Source organism: Tachypleus tridentatus, chromosome 13 (genome assembly GCF_004210375.1).
Source record: "Tachypleus tridentatus isolate NWPU-2018 chromosome 13, ASM421037v1, whole genome shotgun sequence".
Lineage (NCBI taxonomy): Eukaryota > Metazoa > Arthropoda > Merostomata > Xiphosura > Limulidae > Tachypleus > Tachypleus tridentatus.
Genome location: NC_134837.1, coordinates 132,735,007 through 132,751,881, shown reverse-complemented (window position 1 = coordinate 132,751,881; position 16,875 = coordinate 132,735,007). Strand labels below are relative to the sequence as shown.

General features: G+C 33.3%; 1 protein-coding gene across 4 annotated transcripts in view; it reads right to left on the bottom strand.

The window, feature by feature from the left end:
- Window positions 1–7,019: 7,019 nt before the first annotated feature.
- The window catches only part of LOC143238871 (troponin T-like), a 33,469-nt gene continuing 23,613 nt past the window's right edge, over window positions 7,020–16,875 (bottom strand). For all 4 annotated transcript variants that reach the window (XM_076479471.1, XM_076479474.1, XM_076479472.1 and 1 more), the window contains 4 exons: window positions 16,835–16,856; window positions 14,407–14,487; window positions 11,325–11,606; window positions 7,020–7,602 (listed from right to left, as the gene is read on the bottom strand). In XM_076479471.1, coding sequence (XP_076335586.1) covers window positions 11,352–11,606; window positions 14,407–14,487; window positions 16,835–16,856 — 358 coding nt within the window. In that variant the 3' untranslated portion in view covers window positions 7,020–7,602; window positions 11,325–11,351. The remainder of the gene's footprint in view (window positions 7,603–11,324; window positions 11,607–14,406; window positions 14,488–16,834; window positions 16,857–16,875) is intronic.

Here is a 16,875-nt window from a genome sequence, read left to right as displayed (position 1 = left end):
GCCACTTCTTTAGGGTTAATACACATAACTGTTTGATGTTAGATATTCTAATATCTAATAAAATACAACGTACATGTATGGAAAACTATATGTTAGTTTTTTTCACTGCACATACCAATGTTTTGAGTATAAATTGAGGTCCCTACTTAATATGGAGACATGTTTTCTACACACTTTAATGAGTTAAAACTTTAAAAAAATCATTTAGCAGAAAAGCTAAAAAAAGCGTGCTTTCATTCAACAGGTTAACCATATTTTGATTGTCTCGCTAACAGCTTTACTTTTTTTCTCAACCCAGTTCTGTTAGGAGATTGTTGAATAAAGCCCATACTTTGAAATCATTGTGTTTTAATCCTTCAGAAATAAATCATGAGATAGTGGAAACTATTGGACTTAACACCACTTAATAGAATATCGGCTGTGTTGGTACCTGTGAAAGTACATGCAATTCATTTTCTTTTCATGTGTTCTTAACAAAGATTGTGTTCATTTCTTTTAAAACTTGCCCAGTCTCACTACTTCACATGCAAGAAAATTCAGTTAAGCTTTCCAATACAGAACACTTCACAGTTCTTTTTGTTGATACATTTGTTATTAGCATACCTAACTAACTGCTACTTCTAAAGAAGTCAGTTCATCTTTAAATACGATACCTACATTGCCGTTCAAAAGTATTCACCTCTGCCAATAATATCACATTTTGACGAAATATAAGTAAGATAAACAGTTTTTTAATGAACTTGTTTTCATTCAAAACTCTAATGATCAAATGTAACACTTATGTGTGAAGGAGGTTGAATGTCAGCAATACCTTCAAAGAAAATATATGAACTGAAATTTGCTGGTTGCATAAGCATTCAGCCTTCTAAGTCAGTATTTGATGGATTCACCTTTGGCAGCAGTTACTACTGTGAGTGGTGTTGGATAGATCTCTGTCAAGTTGTACAATGAAGGGATATAATATTTGCCCATTCTTCCTGGCTATATTGCTCCAACTCTAACAAGATCGTTGGGGATCATTGATGGACTGCAATCTTCACGTCTTTTCATAAATTTTCTATTGGATTCAAGTCGAACATTTAACCTGACTACTCCAGGACATTCACTTTCTGCATTTAAAACCATTGCAGCATGACTTTATTCATGTGCTTCAGGTCATTGTCTTGCTTAAATTTTAGACACAGTTTTAGTTTTTGGTTAACTAAAACATGTTTTCCTTTAGGATTTACCTGTACTTAGCACAATTTATTTTCCCCTCAATCCTGATAAGCTTCCCAGTCCTTGTTGATGAAAAGCATCCCCATAACATGATGCTGCCACCATCTTGTTTGACAGCTGGGATGGTGTTGATTGTGTTGTGCTTGTGCCAGATGTAACGTTTTGAATTTAGATAAAAAACTCAATTTTTTGTCTCGTCTGATTACAAAACATTTTGTCACATGTCTGCAGTATCATTTACATGTTCTGTTTCAAACTCCATACGATATTTAAGATGTTTATTTTTCAGTAATGGCAGCTTTTTTTCTTGCCACTCGCCCATACAAGCCAGCTTTGTATGGGGATCTGGATATTATCAATGTACAAACACTGACTCCCATCTCAGACATGGAACTTTGTATATCTTTCAAAGTTATTTTGGCTTCACAGTGAATCCCTAACCAGTTTTCTGCTTACGTGACTGCCTAGTTTGAAAGGGCAGCCTGGTTCCCAGTAGTGACTGGGTGTTATGAAACACATTTTACTTTTTAATGATGGACTTCACCATACTCAAAGGGGCAATCAGCAACTTTGAAAATTTATTGTAAACTTCTTCTGGTCTGTGCTTCTCTATCACTTTATTTCTGGCTTGTTTGGAAAGATTCCTGATCGTCATTGTTGGTTTATGGTATCACTTTATGAGTTGTGGTTTGAACAAATCTATTTGCTCTGAAATTAAGTTAAACCACTTTGATTGCACACAGGCAGAGACAATTAAACTAATTTTGTGACCTTTCAAACTAATATTTAGCATCTTAACTAATTTAGGGTTGCCATAGCACCTTTAATTTAAGTTTACTTGTATTTAACTTACATAATTTCAGCATTTTTTTTGCTAGCTTTCCCAGTTTGGAGTAGATTATATCATTTCTTTTTGACAGACGTGGCCAACTTTGACTCTTGCATCCCAAAATCTTTGACCCATGATCATTCATAAATGATGATCAACTCCCTAAACAGATGCAAGTATGATTGTCATCTGCTATTTTCAGTGAGGGGATAATAGTTCTTCAACTTTTGTACAGTAGAAATTGGCCACGTCTGTCAAAAAGTGAAGTATAGTTCATTTTAAATCAACAAACTAGTGAGGTAATCCACTAAGTTTTGAAAAGTATTGAATTCAAGTAAATATAAATCAATGTACTGCCTCAACTTTTAACTTTGTCCAAAAAATAACAATAAGAACCTCAGGTTGTTTCTCGAGTCAAGTCCATATGACCACTTTTTATAATGTAAGCTGACTGGCCCACTGCTAATTTTCTGGTGAGAGGTTTTCTGGGTTAATCTTTATTTTATATTTCTCTGACTTCATACTTCTCTCTTGATAGCTGAGCTAAATGATTATATTGTATCTCCTAAGAACTCATGTTATCTTATTCTAATTGAAACTCCTAATTTTTATATTTTGGGCAAATTATTGCACTGAACACCCGCATAACTTGAAATAAAGCTTTAAAACATAAACAATTTATGTATACAAATATTTTCACATATGATTATCTTAAAAGAGCAAATATATATTTATGTTGTATATCTGGGGCCCGGCATGGCCAGGTGGGTTAAGGCGTGCGACTCGTAATCCGAGGGTCACGGGTTCGCATCCCCATCGCGCCAAACATGCTCGACCTTTCAGCCGTGGGAGCGTTGTAATGTGACGGTCAATCCCACTATACGTTGGTAAAAGAGTAGCCCAAGAGTTGGCGGTGGGTGATGATGACTAGCTGCCTTCCCTCTAGTCTTACACTGCTAAATTAGGGACGACTAGCGTAGATAGCTCTCGAGTAACTTCGCGCGAAATTCAAAAAAACAAACAAACTGTTGTATATTTTGCTTTATTATTTTGGAAGTCGTCTTTCACCCTGTCAGAAAGATTAATGTAAATATCAAGAGTTATATACGTATATGTGATGTATAGGTATGTCATATGTATTCTATCTGCTTTCTGTGGTCCGGCATGGCCAAGTGTGTTAAGGCGTGCGACTCGTAATCTGAAGGTCGCGGGTTCGCATCCCCATCGCGCCAAACATGCTCGCTCTTAAAGCCGTGGGGGCGTTATAATGTTACGGTCAATCCCACTATTCGTTAGTAAAAGAGTAGCCCAAGAGTTGGCGGTGAGTGGTGATGACTAGCTGCCTTCCCTCTAGTCTTACACTGCTAAATTAGGACGGCTAGCACAGATAGCCCTCGAGTAGCTTTGTGCGAAATTCCAAAACAAACAAACAAACTGCTTTCTGTATACACAATTTTAAGAAAAAATTAGCTTATTCAGTTTCCATGCTGTAATGGCGACAACACATGCTACAGAAGGTTGCTGCGATTACATTTTTTTTTTACTTTCTTTCTTCTTTCGGAACACTTTAATTTATCATTAGGTTTAGCCTGTAAACTTATAAATAGATATATATATGCATGTACATAAGGTAATTTCCAATAAAATCTACATTATATACTATATTCTGCCTGAGAAAATATTGCAACAATATATAGCATACAAGTTGAAATATCCCTTACAAGTCAGGTTGACGCTGGTTAAAGACGTAAAAGTCGATCAGTGCTGTGAAAGAAAAAATGTCACAAGGAGATTCTGTCAAATGGACAAAGAAAGTGAGTTTACTTGTTAAATTCAGGTATGCTTTCTTTAGTCAGTTTTTACTAGGAGATCGTTGAGTGAAGTTACACTTCAACAACATCGGGTTTTAGTTCCACTGTGATTAATACTAAAGGAGAGAAGACAGTGAAGTTAATTATAGCCTTGTAAGGACAACTTTCATTCCGTCTGCATAAGTACGTACACTGTACTTTTACTGTATTTGTCATAATAAAAATTTTTATAAATTATTTAAATTTGTCCAAACATATTATTTTACACTTAAAGAAACGCAGTCAAGATACCTACTATAAAATATATCTCGATCAAATTGTGGGTTTGCCTATCTGATACTTGTAGGGGCATTATTATAAATTACCTTATGTAAATGCAAGTATATCAATTTTTAAGTTTACGGGCTAAACGTCATCAGAAATTTAAAACAGTCGAGAAGATTATATATTTCTGAAAACGTCTTGAACTTTAATGTTGGATTTGTTTGGAATTAAGCACAAATATACATAATGTGGTATCGAAACCCAATTTTAGTGGTGTGAGTCCGAAGACATAACGCTGTGCCACTGGGGTTGGTGGGGACGTTTACACACAGTAATTACAACTTTTCAACCGACAGCTTTTTTTGCATATTAAAGTGCAACGTATTGCAAGTTCCTTTCTTGTTTTTGTTTTTTGTAAATAAAATGTGTAAAAAAGTGTTTGATTAGTTTATTTTATAATAATAAGGTTTTTTCACGGTCTTTGTTATATAATTTGTGTTTTTTTTAGTTATATAAAGTAGATGGTTCCCATTTTCCCACCAAAAGAAGTTAAGTTTTTTTCGTCTGTTGTTAAGCTCTAAGTTACACAACAGCCTGATGCACTTGTCACCGCGTTTATTGAAATCTGATTTTTAACATTATAATCTTTAAGGCTTAATACTGAGACACCTTGAGGCAGGTAAATAGTTAGGATGTTTTTGTTTGTTTAATTCGAGTGCTTTAAATTAAGTGTTAAATTTTTTTTTTTTTCCGAAACAATATTAGTGTGAAAGTGGAATCGCACATATTTTCAGCTGAGGCATCATACGAAACGTTCACTTTTTATGTAGCTAATTTATTTTTTTTAATTATTTTTGGAGTTTTTCTTTAAAAGTTTTACATTTTTATACCAGGGCGTTAATTAATTAACATTTAAAGATGTCTTGAATAAGAATATCTCTCGTATTTTTTTTAATTTCTTAGTGTTCTATAATTCACTTCAGCTATAGAGAAAACAATAGATATCGTTTGTTATATGTAGCTAAAAAAACAGACAACAGGGGTTCGATTTCCCTCGGTGGGCTCAGCAGATAACCCGATGTTGCTTTGCTATAAGAAAATACGCATAATACATTACTATTAACTCGTTATAGTGTAAAAGGATGTATGCTTTTATTCTATATTGTGCATTATTTATAGAGGGCTGTTCATTCTATGTTCAAACACACATTGAACCAAAAGTTTCTTTATGAGGTTCTGATTTGTTTGTTTTGAATTTCGCGCAAAGCTACTCAAGGGCTATCTGCGATAGCCGCCCCTAATTTAACAGCGTAAGATTAGAGAGAAGGCAGCTAATCATCACCACTCACCGCCAACTCTTACTCTTTTACTAACGAATAGTGAGATTGACCGTCACATTATAACGTCCCTACGACTGAAAGGGTGAGCATTTTTGGTGCGACCGGGATTCTAACCCGCGACCCTCAGATTACGAGTCGCACGCTATGGGGCTCGGAAATCATGTTAATTTTTTTTAATGAGAAAATTAAGTCAAAACTTCTTGTATGAAGCATTTTATATGAATGTTTTACTGTTGCCTTCACTTTACATATCACGATTTATCAAATAATTTAATATGGGTTATAGAATTATCTTCGAGAACGACTATCGCGTGTCCATTTAATTTTTGTCTGTTTTTTTAGCTACATATAACAAACGATATCTATTGTTTCCTCTATAGCTGAAGTGAATTATAGAACACTAAGAAATTAAAAAAAATACGAGAGATATTCTTATTCGAGACATCTTTAAATGTTAATTAATTAACGCTCTGGTATAAAAATGTAAAACTTTTAAAGAAAAACTCCAAAAATAATTTAATCCTTCGTATAATGTGTATATTCAGCAAGAATTAAATAACAAACGGACTCAATTGAACATATATTATATTAATATTCGGTTTGGTTTGTTTTGAATTTCGCACAAAGCTACACAAGGGCTATCTGCGCTAGCCGTCCATAATTTAGCAGTGTAAGACTATACGGAAGACAGCTAGTCATCATCACCCACCACCAACTCTTTTGCCAACAAGTCGTGGGATTGACTGTAACGTTATAACGCCCCGATGGGTAAAAGGGCGAGCATGTTTGTACAGCAACACATTAAAATACTTAGTCTCAAATATTTAATGTTAGGTCATAAAGTAACATTATAAATTTATTGATAATATTAAGTACGGTAAAGTTTAGTTGTAACTAATTTGAAGCAAAAAACATACATGAGTTACACTTAATTTATCTGTTTATCAAATATAGGATGTATTTAATAAAGGTTAACTAATGTTAAACCTAGGATAAGTGTACTTATAGATCTCGATGTCAGCAATTAGAATTATCTTGTGTTATTCTATAAATTCTGTATTCGAAGAATTACTATTACAATGAAGATACTTATATGACCGCAAATGTTTTGTGGATCTCTGTTAATTTGTCCTGGTGGAACAGCGGTACGTATACGATTTACAACGTTAAAATTAGCGGTTCGATTCCCTTGGTGGACACAATAGATAGCTCGATGTGGCCTTGTTATGAAAACAGCTACATATAATTATATGCTAACTTAATCATATATGAAGTTATTATTAGGTATACTGCAATACGTGAAATTATGTTATTGAATTTTTTGTAACAGTTTTCTGTTGTATGTAGGATCCATAAACCATGGAAGTTTTTTTTTTTCATGAATTATTTATCTTTCGCAAGATCAGAAATATTCCATTCAAATACATTTGTGGCGAAAAAAGGCTTGTAACATCATTTCTGAGTCACAGACATACATAGGTATAATAGAAGACAAGGAGGTTAATTACATTTGTGGTTTCGTTATATCGTAAAAAACTTTGGTAAATTTCCAGAAAGTGCAATAACTTAAAAGCCATTATTTATTATCTCTTGACAGAAGAAAATGGATATATAGTTTTTCAGATTATAATGTTATTCAACAGATTAATGGCAATTAATTGCTAAAAGTCCATAGATCGTGATTTATTTTGGTACTATGAACTTCTCTGAAGATAAAGTTTTTACATGTTTCGAGCCAGTATGACATACAACATTCCCGAATTATATATATAGACATTTTCTACATCTTTTCTGAACAAGATGAGAAAAATCGAGGATATTAACATTCTGAGGATGCGAATGAAAAGAAACAGGTTTGACTTGCTCCAGGTAGAGACTTGGAAGATTGTTATCACAGGATTTATAACACAAATATTCAACCATCATTACATGATTTTTAATCATTTACAATCGGAGAAAAAAAGAAATATTTTTACAAATTAGAGATTTTTTAAAACGAAAAATGAATGAATGACACGCACACAGGAGATTCAGGTTTCAACTACAGTCGGAACTTAAAGAGGGAAATATTATGATCTGTGATAAGAGCAACACTTTCCTTTAGTTTTTCGTATTTTGCCATTAGTATAACCGGAACTACCTGATGCAGAGATAAAAAAACAAAAGATCAGAACATATTAGCAACGACACCTGAGATAGCAATATAAAATTTTCTCTTTTACTAAGCACAACAAAAAAGAAAGAAAGAGGGAAAATCGACAAAGTGTTTTAAAAATAGTAAATAAAAACCAGAAAACTTTTTAAAAAATAGTTCTCTTACTCTAAACCCATCAAAAATATATATCCCTATTGGCTACTTTCATTAACACAATTATTAATAAAAATACAATGTCGTTACAATGCAATTGCTAAAAATAAAATAATTGTAACAAAAATCTGAAATTTACCAACGAAACAATAAAATGTTTTAGAACGTTATTCTGCTCTATTGGTTTTCTAACTTTTGTTTTGGTATTAATACTAGAAATTTGTATTCAAGAACTGGAAATAAAACCGCTTTTCGCATTACATGTTCTTGCTGTTTTTTATGTTAGTTTGTTACACTAACACTCATGTTACACCTATTATGAAAATGCGCGTGCACTTCATTGCAACAAATGTAAAAAATACGTCGATGTAAACACACACTACATGGCCAAGCGTATGTGGACACCCGAACATCACACCCATATGTGCTTGTTGAACATCTCATTCCAAAACCATGGACATTAATATGGAGTTGGTACCTCCTTCGCTACTATAACAGCTTCCACTCTTCTGGGAAGGCGTTTCACTAGATTTTGGAACATATCTGTGGGGATTCGCTCCTATTCAGCCACAAGAACATTAGCGAAATCGGGCGTAAAGGCCTGGACCGCAGTTGGCGGTCCAATTCATCCCAAAGGTGTTCGTTCAATGGGGTTGAAGTCAGGGTTCTGTGCAGGCCAGTCAAGTTCTTCCCCACCAACCTCGGCAAACTATGTCTTTATGGACCTCGTTTTGTGTACGGGAGCATCGTCATGCTGAAACAAAAAAGGGTCCTCCCGAAACCTAGGTTCGTCAGTTAGACTGTCAGATAGTGAAGTGTGATTCATCGCTCCAGAGAACGCATTTCCACTGCTCCAAAGTCCAATGGCAGAGTGCTTTACACCACTCCTGCTGACGCTTGGCATTCCGCATGGTGATCTTAGGCTTGTGTGCGGCTGCTCGGCCATGGAAACCTATTTCATAAAACTCCCGATGAACAGTTCTAGTGCTGACGTTGCTTCTAGAGGCAGTTTGGAACTTGCTAGTGAGTGTTGCAACTGTGGACAGGCGATTTTTACGCGCCACCCGCTTCAGCACTCGGCGGTCCCGTTCTGCGAGCTTGTGTGGTCTACCGCTTCGTGGCTGAGCTGTTTTTGCTTGTATATGTTTCCACTTCACAATAACAGTACTTACAGTTAACCGGGACAGCTCTACCAGGGCAGAAATTTGACGAACTGAGTTGTTGGAAAGGTGGCATCCTATAACAGTGCCACGTTGAAAGTCACCGAGCTCTTCAGTACGACCCATTCTACTGCCATTGTTTGTTTACGGAGATTGCATGATTGTATGCTTGATTTTATGCACCTGTTGATAATCGGTGTGGCTTAACTAGCTAAACCCACTAATTAGAAGAGATGTCCACATACTTTATGCCATGTAGTGTACTTTAGTAGCCATTTTGTATAACAACATATTAAAAGCATAATAATGGTTTTTAAAAAAGTCTAACATTATAAGTTTATTTACTGATGGTATTAAGTACAGTTAAGTTTATCCCTAAATTAACTAAAGCAAAAAAAAAAAAAACGTATACAAGTTACAATGTTAATTTATCTCTTTAAAAAATTAAAAAAGACTTAACTAATGTTAGGCCTAAGACAAGTGGACTTGTTGATTTCGGTATCAGCGATTAGAATTAATCTAGGGCAGTGCCTCCCAGACTGTATGCCGCGGAATGTTTTTGAAATTAAGTATTTTTTTTAGTAATGTGAGTTTATTATCAATTTAATAAATTTTTAAAATTCAAATTTTATTTATTTTCCCCTTGAAACACAGAATAACAGCAATTCCTGCCTGTATTTGTCAGGGGAAAGATACTAGGCCCGCCATACGAACTTACTTACATGTTTTAAAGGTTTGGGACATTAAAAATGTGCCACGAACTTAAAAAGTTTAGAAAGCAGTGATCTAGGAATTCTGGATTTAAAGAAGTACTGTTGCAATAAAAATACTAGTTGCACTTCAAATATTTTGCGGATATTTGCTAGTTATATTAATTTTTATATACACCTTTAGAAAAAAGTTTTATGTTATTTAGAATATAATTATATCCTTTGTTTAAATACAATATTTTGATACAATATATTATAACTTGTCCTTTCATAAATTTCTAATGCAAGAGCTTAATGCTTACAATTTTACTCTCATTGAATTCTAATGGAACTGGCGATAGGGGGCGGGTAACGTTTTAATTAAGTCTTTATGTTATGAATTTCACACTCATACGTCGTCGTTTTCAAATTCCAACTAAATGAAGTTCACAGAAAACTCACAAGTGACGCTATTTGCTTTGCGTAGATTATTTTTGAAACCACTTGTTTATTATACAATTTAACAATTATCAGTGTATAAACATACAAATTAAGTATAATATTTTTATTTATGTAAAGAAAAAAAACTTTCATCAGTATTTAGTTTTAAGCCTAACATGAATGATATTTTAATGCCCGTCATATGACAAAAAATAATGGTTAGGTTTTCTTTTGAAAATTATATATAAATAAATTAAGAATATGAACATGTTTTCTGAAAATTAATTATAAACTTGTAACAATATACGTATAGAAAATGACTACTATATTTTTAGTATTTCATGAAAACAATATTTCTTATGCATATTTCATCATACTTTATAAGTATTACTTAATTAACATTTTGACTATTGTATATTTCAAGTACTCCTTTTATGTTTTTTTTTTATAATTCCTTACAGATTGGAACATGCGAAAAAACTGATTCTCAAAGACGTATTCCTTTTTGGTCAACTGAATGATCCTGCAAATTATTAGTTGTGGCGGTAAAGGCAGTAAAATTTGTTTTGAATATCGGAATCTTTTCTCTTTGGCCATTTTCAAAATTGAAATGTGTTGTGGGTTGTTACGTGGTTGTAGCCTAGTATTCCGATTGGACAAAATTTGATGATGTTCTATCAGTGTTTTATACATACATATATATAATCAAGCAAACGTAACGGGAAATTTCAGCAAATTATGACTTTCGTACGCCAACAACAGCGAGCGAGAAGCGCATATACACGATTCGATTTTATTACTCATTAACATCTCTCCTAACCTACCTTCAAATATAGTTATATGCCAAAAGTTACGCATCCTCCGTTTCATATATATACATATGGCTGAAATTTTGAAAAGACAAATTTGTTTGTCGCGACAAAAAGTGCCGTCGTCTGGTGCAACTTGCACGTGGATCAATACTGCAGAGATATCGACGTGACAGATGGACGATTTATCTCCATAAAGTAGATAAAAAATAAAGCGCCATCTCACCAATCTGTTGCATTTTAAACATAAACGTCCGTATATTATTTAAATAAACAAACATGAACAACAGCGTATTAGTGGTAGAATTAGATACATAAATTAACAAAAAATTGCGAGTGCATATTTTAGTTAATCCTGTTCCTTAACTCTAAGTTTAAAGCCAAATTTATGAAAAAAAGAAATGTTAGAGGTAAAAAGTGAAGAAGGTTTGAACATTTTCTTTAAGCCTACTTACCACAAAACCAGCATCAGACACAACACACTATTCCTCCTCATCTTCCTCCTCCTCCTCCTCTTCTTCTTCCTCTTCTTCAGCGGGTGTTGGCTGAGATATGGAAGGCATGTGTAGTTCCATTTCTTCCTCTTCTTCCTCCTCGTGACGAGAAACACCAGCTTCCTTATTCTTCGGAGCAGAAGGATCCCATTTCATAAGTTTCGATGGTCCTCTCTCCTTAAATTGATTCATCTTGTCTTCCCACTGTCTCTCAAGATCGGCTTCATAGGAGTTTTCGAAACCCTGTTAAATATGTGTGACACACTGTTAACGCTTCTGTTTAATGAAAATGAAACCAATATACTATTTTTCGAAGTCTTTATGGTTTGTTTGTTTTAGAATTTCGCGCAAAGCTACACGAGGGCTACCTGCGCTAGCCGTTCCTAAATTTTCAGTGTAAGACTAGAGGGAAGGCAGCTATTCAATCACCACCAACCGCAAACTCTTGGGCTACTGTTTTACCAACGAATAGTGGGATTGACCGTCACATTATAACGCTCCATGGCTGAAAGGGCGAGCATGTTTGGTGCGATGGGGATTCGAATCCGCGATCCTCAGATTATGATTTGAGCGCCTTAACCACCTGGTCATGACGGGTCTAAGTTTATGGAGCGAACTAGTTACAGAAATATATATGATTTAACAATACGCAGACTAGCGAAGCAGTGTAAATGATATTCTCGATTTATTGTTTTGTCACACTACTAAATAGCACGGTTTTTATCTAGTATATGTAATCTGGGTTTAATATACTTCTTTGATCAGTATATCTTTTTATATATTCTTTGGATTCCATTTATTATGCCACGGAATTATTATTAACTAGTACAACTTTTGTTTGGGAATTTCGCACAAAGCTACTCGAGGGCTATCTGTGCTAGCCGTCCCTAATTTAGCAGTGTAAGACTAGAGGGAAGACAGCTAGTCATCACCACCCACCGCCAACTCTTGGGCTACTCTTTTACCAACGAATAGTGGGATTGACCGTCACATTATACACCCCCACGGCTGGGAGGGCGAGCATGTTTAGCGCGACGCGGGCTCGAACCCGCGACCCTCGGATTACGAGTCGCACGCCTTATGCGCTTGGCCATGCCAGGCCCTAACTAGTACAACACCGGATTATTATTATTCACGATACCCTTGTACTATTATAATTCAGTATATCTTTTTGACTGCCTAACTTATGTTATATTAAGCCATGGATATTTTGCAAACATTGTAACACTGTGGTTTCAACTAAAGACTGAAAACTGCATTTCTTATTAATTTAAATGTAAAACAATCCAAGAAACTTTTAATATATTTTCTCGTATGTTGTATGTTACATAATGAGCAAAGAAAGATATTGTCACTTTGCTAGATGTTTTTTTTAATAAAAGACACAAATTATTGGGGCTATGTGTTAAGTTTGTCGCAAAATAACGAGCAACGTGAAAATTAAGTTTATTTATTTGTTAAAAAAGTATATAACGAGAAAATTTTTTTCGCTTAACATGGGTGTAATTTTCTGTTTTTCAATTGTAACTGAAACATATCACGGGATATACGCAATTATAAAAACATTAATGTTAGAAATCTTATGCGGTTAAAGATATTAAAAATTCAATTTTTTTTAGTATCACATATAAAAATCACTAATCACCTACAAACTAGAACGCAAGACTTGTGCAGGGCTTGTGACCATGAGGTTAGAGTGCTTGACTTTGAAATCGAATACCTCATTGGCACAAAACTAACTATCTTCACTTTGAGACAGGGAATACGTCATAAGAATATAAACTAAATCCCACCAATCAGCAGGAGCAGTCCAAGAGTTTGTATTGAATATTGTTGACAAGCTGCCTTCCCTCTTTTAATTTATATCTTGGGGATGTTTGATGCTTGTTTTTTTTTTAATTTCGCGCAAAGCTAAACGAATGTAGCACTCAAAATAACTAGAGGGAAGACAGCTAGTTACCACCACCCACTGCCAGTTCTTGGGCTACTCTTTTACTGACGAATAGTGGGATTCACCATCCTTTATAACTCTCCCTCGGTTGAAAGTGTCAGCACGTTTGGCGGGATAACTACCTCGTCATGCCGTGATGGTTAATGCAGATAGCCCTTGATGTAGCTTTGCGCAAATATTAAAAAATTCCAAATAATAAAGGTTTTGCCCAAAATGATTTTGATCAATGTTCGATATTATTTAACTTGGAGGGGTGTGTACACACTTACAAAACCCTTTACTACACTGATTATTAGTTTCTTTATTACTCATTAAGTAAAATATGAAAATGCTTATTAATCAAGAACATAATAGGAATAAAAACAGATACAAACCGGACAAACAAAGCGTTGCTACAACACAGCGCACTCCCTCGGTTTTCACGTTTTGTTCAAACAATTGCTTGTTTGTTGATAAACGTAAAGCTACAGGAGGGGCTATATGTTCTGTGCCAACCGAGGGTATCAAAATCCAATTTTTAGTGTGATAATCCCCCAAATTTACCTCTGAGCCACCTGGGGAAGATTATAAGAATATATTAAAATTTGATTTTTCCCAGTTGCATAGCAGTATGCTAGAGGGTTTGTAACGCTCAACTCCGAGGTTCAATCTTTCACAGTTGACACAATATGAGGTACTACGTTGTGCAACTTTGTACTTATAACAATATAAGGAGAGTGAATTTCAACATTTTTACTTAGGATAAAGTTTATAAATAAAAATCTTTAAAAACAAGTTTCTTTCTTTATGTATGGATCTTGACTTTAAGGTTATCGAAACGGATTTTATTCAAGTATCTATAACATGGGCTTTCTGTGTTATACTATCTGCTAATGTCGAAACCCAATGTTTAGCGTGATAAACTCTCAGACCTATAACAGAGAAAGGCGTTAGTGAATTAAAATAAACTTTTTATAATAAAAAGTTTGAACAGGAAATTGGTGAAACAATAAGATCTGAGAGAAACACGAGGGTGATTTGGTGAGAAACGTCTTTTTAAATGAAACACATGCACGGAAAACAAATATATATATATATATATATTGTACATACACCATCGAACAACTCTCTCTTGTCACCGTAGGTACGTCTGTCAATACGTCGCTCGTACTTGCTCGCTACCTGGAGCTTAGGCTACGGAAACATTAAGAAACACGTAATCTATATGATACATAAAACAAGTCAATAACTCAAAACAGTAACTATCACATATTCGACAATAAAAAATGCTTTTAAAATCAGAATCAATTTCGTAAGCAATTCCTTTAAGCTAAATGATCTAAACCAGTCTTTTATAAACCACCACCAAAATAAAATACACTATTTAGTTTAGTTTTTAATTTAAAATAAATAAATAATCAATGGTCATAGAGCATTTCGAATTTAATTTCATATTCTAATTTAAGCCATAAATTTTTGAGAAGTAATTTTTGTTCAACTTATTTTCTTGTCACAACCCCCCTTCGTTTTATCTGGGTTTAAAAAATTGTGTAAAATGTAAAATTAAAATATTGATTATTGACCTAATTAAATTTTAATGAATGCACCGGCTAATTAAGGAAGATAGAAATAAGGAAAATGAGAAATAAATAAGTAAAAAAGATCAGAGTTATGCTTTAATAAATAAATCATATTAGGATAAAAGATATTTAGAATAATGGTGCGGAAATAGTTGCCTTTAAAACTGGAAGACACAAAATAATTTATTTCTCATGTCTTCAAACTTTGAGAAAAAATAAGGATTTTGTAAGCTGGACTAAATGGCTAAGAACTAACTATTTACACAGATTATTTGGTTACTATAATTCTGTTATTTCAGAAACAAAGCTTAGTTTAAAGTATTACGAAATTGAAGTCACGATTTTTAAAAATTTAGGCACCAGAATGTCTGTAGAATCATAATAGATGGCGATACAGATCACGTTTACGCTCATATCTTTTAAATTTTATCAAGTGTCGAACGTAAACTGAATGCAGTTATAACTTAGTGAATAGGTCAATTCATTCGTTATTGCATGTAAGGTAACGGGCGAAATTTTGAGCTATCTCCGTTACACTAGTAAGGTGAATTATTTTACGTGGCTTCATTTGCAAAATACATCCTTTAAAAACAATTTGTATGTATTTTTAAAATGAAACTAAAATATAAAAATGTTTAGAACTTGTTTCGAAAACAAGACGACAAGATAAAACAAAATTTGAATAAAATATTTGACATTTTGAATATTTAATAAAGCTATCCACCACATTTATTGAACTATACATAATTCTAATAATAATTGGGTTCATGCTGCTTTCTAATGAGAAGTGGGACAATAAAGTTAACCAAAACTGTTTATTTTACAGTGAAAGTTGATATTTTTGTGATTTATTTTAATTATATTTTATAAAATAATTAATTAAAATTACAAATAACATCCACATGCTACTGTAATAGTACTGACATTTCAAGTAAAACGAAAATTGTTATGTAAATATACTAACCCTAGATAAGTACATTAAGAACTAGTAACAAAGTAAAAATATTTTTTTACGTCGTGAAAAACCACTTTAATATAAATGATTGAAATACTATGTGACACACTTATGTGTATATAAGAAAGAAATATTAGAAATAAAATTCTTTTTTCATTTTGTATTTAAATTCAATGAAAAATACCAGGACAATATCTAAATTTGCCAGCATAAAATAGAATGTTGCCATGATTTAATTTTTAATTTATTTCAAATGAAAAATTAAATAATTCTTCTATTTTCAATGTTTTTTTTCTCAATTCTTTTCACCATTTTTCTCAAAGCATAAATTATTTTTGGATTTTTCTGTGATCACAAACCCACTATTATAATACATTACTTACTAATCTACGAACTTTGTTTAACGTAGTGTTGAATGTATACTTTATTACATAAAATATTTCTTCATATAATTCCGCCACAAATGGTTAATGTTCTTCGCAATATGACAATACAATTTTATTAATCAGCAACTGTTGGCAATCTCAAACTTCAAACTTGAAAAAGAAAAAGTAAAAATGCACGTGCACTCACGACTCTCAATATTAATAAACTTTATCTAACGGCGTTAAAATAAATTTATCTGTTAAATACGGATTATAGACATTGTATTTTTAATTTGGCAAATTAACTACGTGCTGCTTTAAATATGGAATTTTTAGCACTAATAGGAAGAATGACCAAAGTGTGCGGATCTAACCTTACTTAAATCAAACTCTCCTTGATTTGTTTAGTTTTTATTAATTTGTGAAAGTTCAAATTTTGGAATAATTTCTAATTATTTCTATGTTACATTAATTAGAAGTTCATTCATATCATAAACGTATAAAATAGGAATATTAGAAAAAGAACTACAAATATCTCATTATTTTTTTTCTGCCCATTAATGTTAAAAGTAGTAATAGAATATTCGATAGAAAATTACAAGTCTAGTGCGTCTGGTATAGACGATATACATTATTCTTACCGGATGTTTTCCTTGCAAAGCCCTAAAGGAAAGAAAAATAA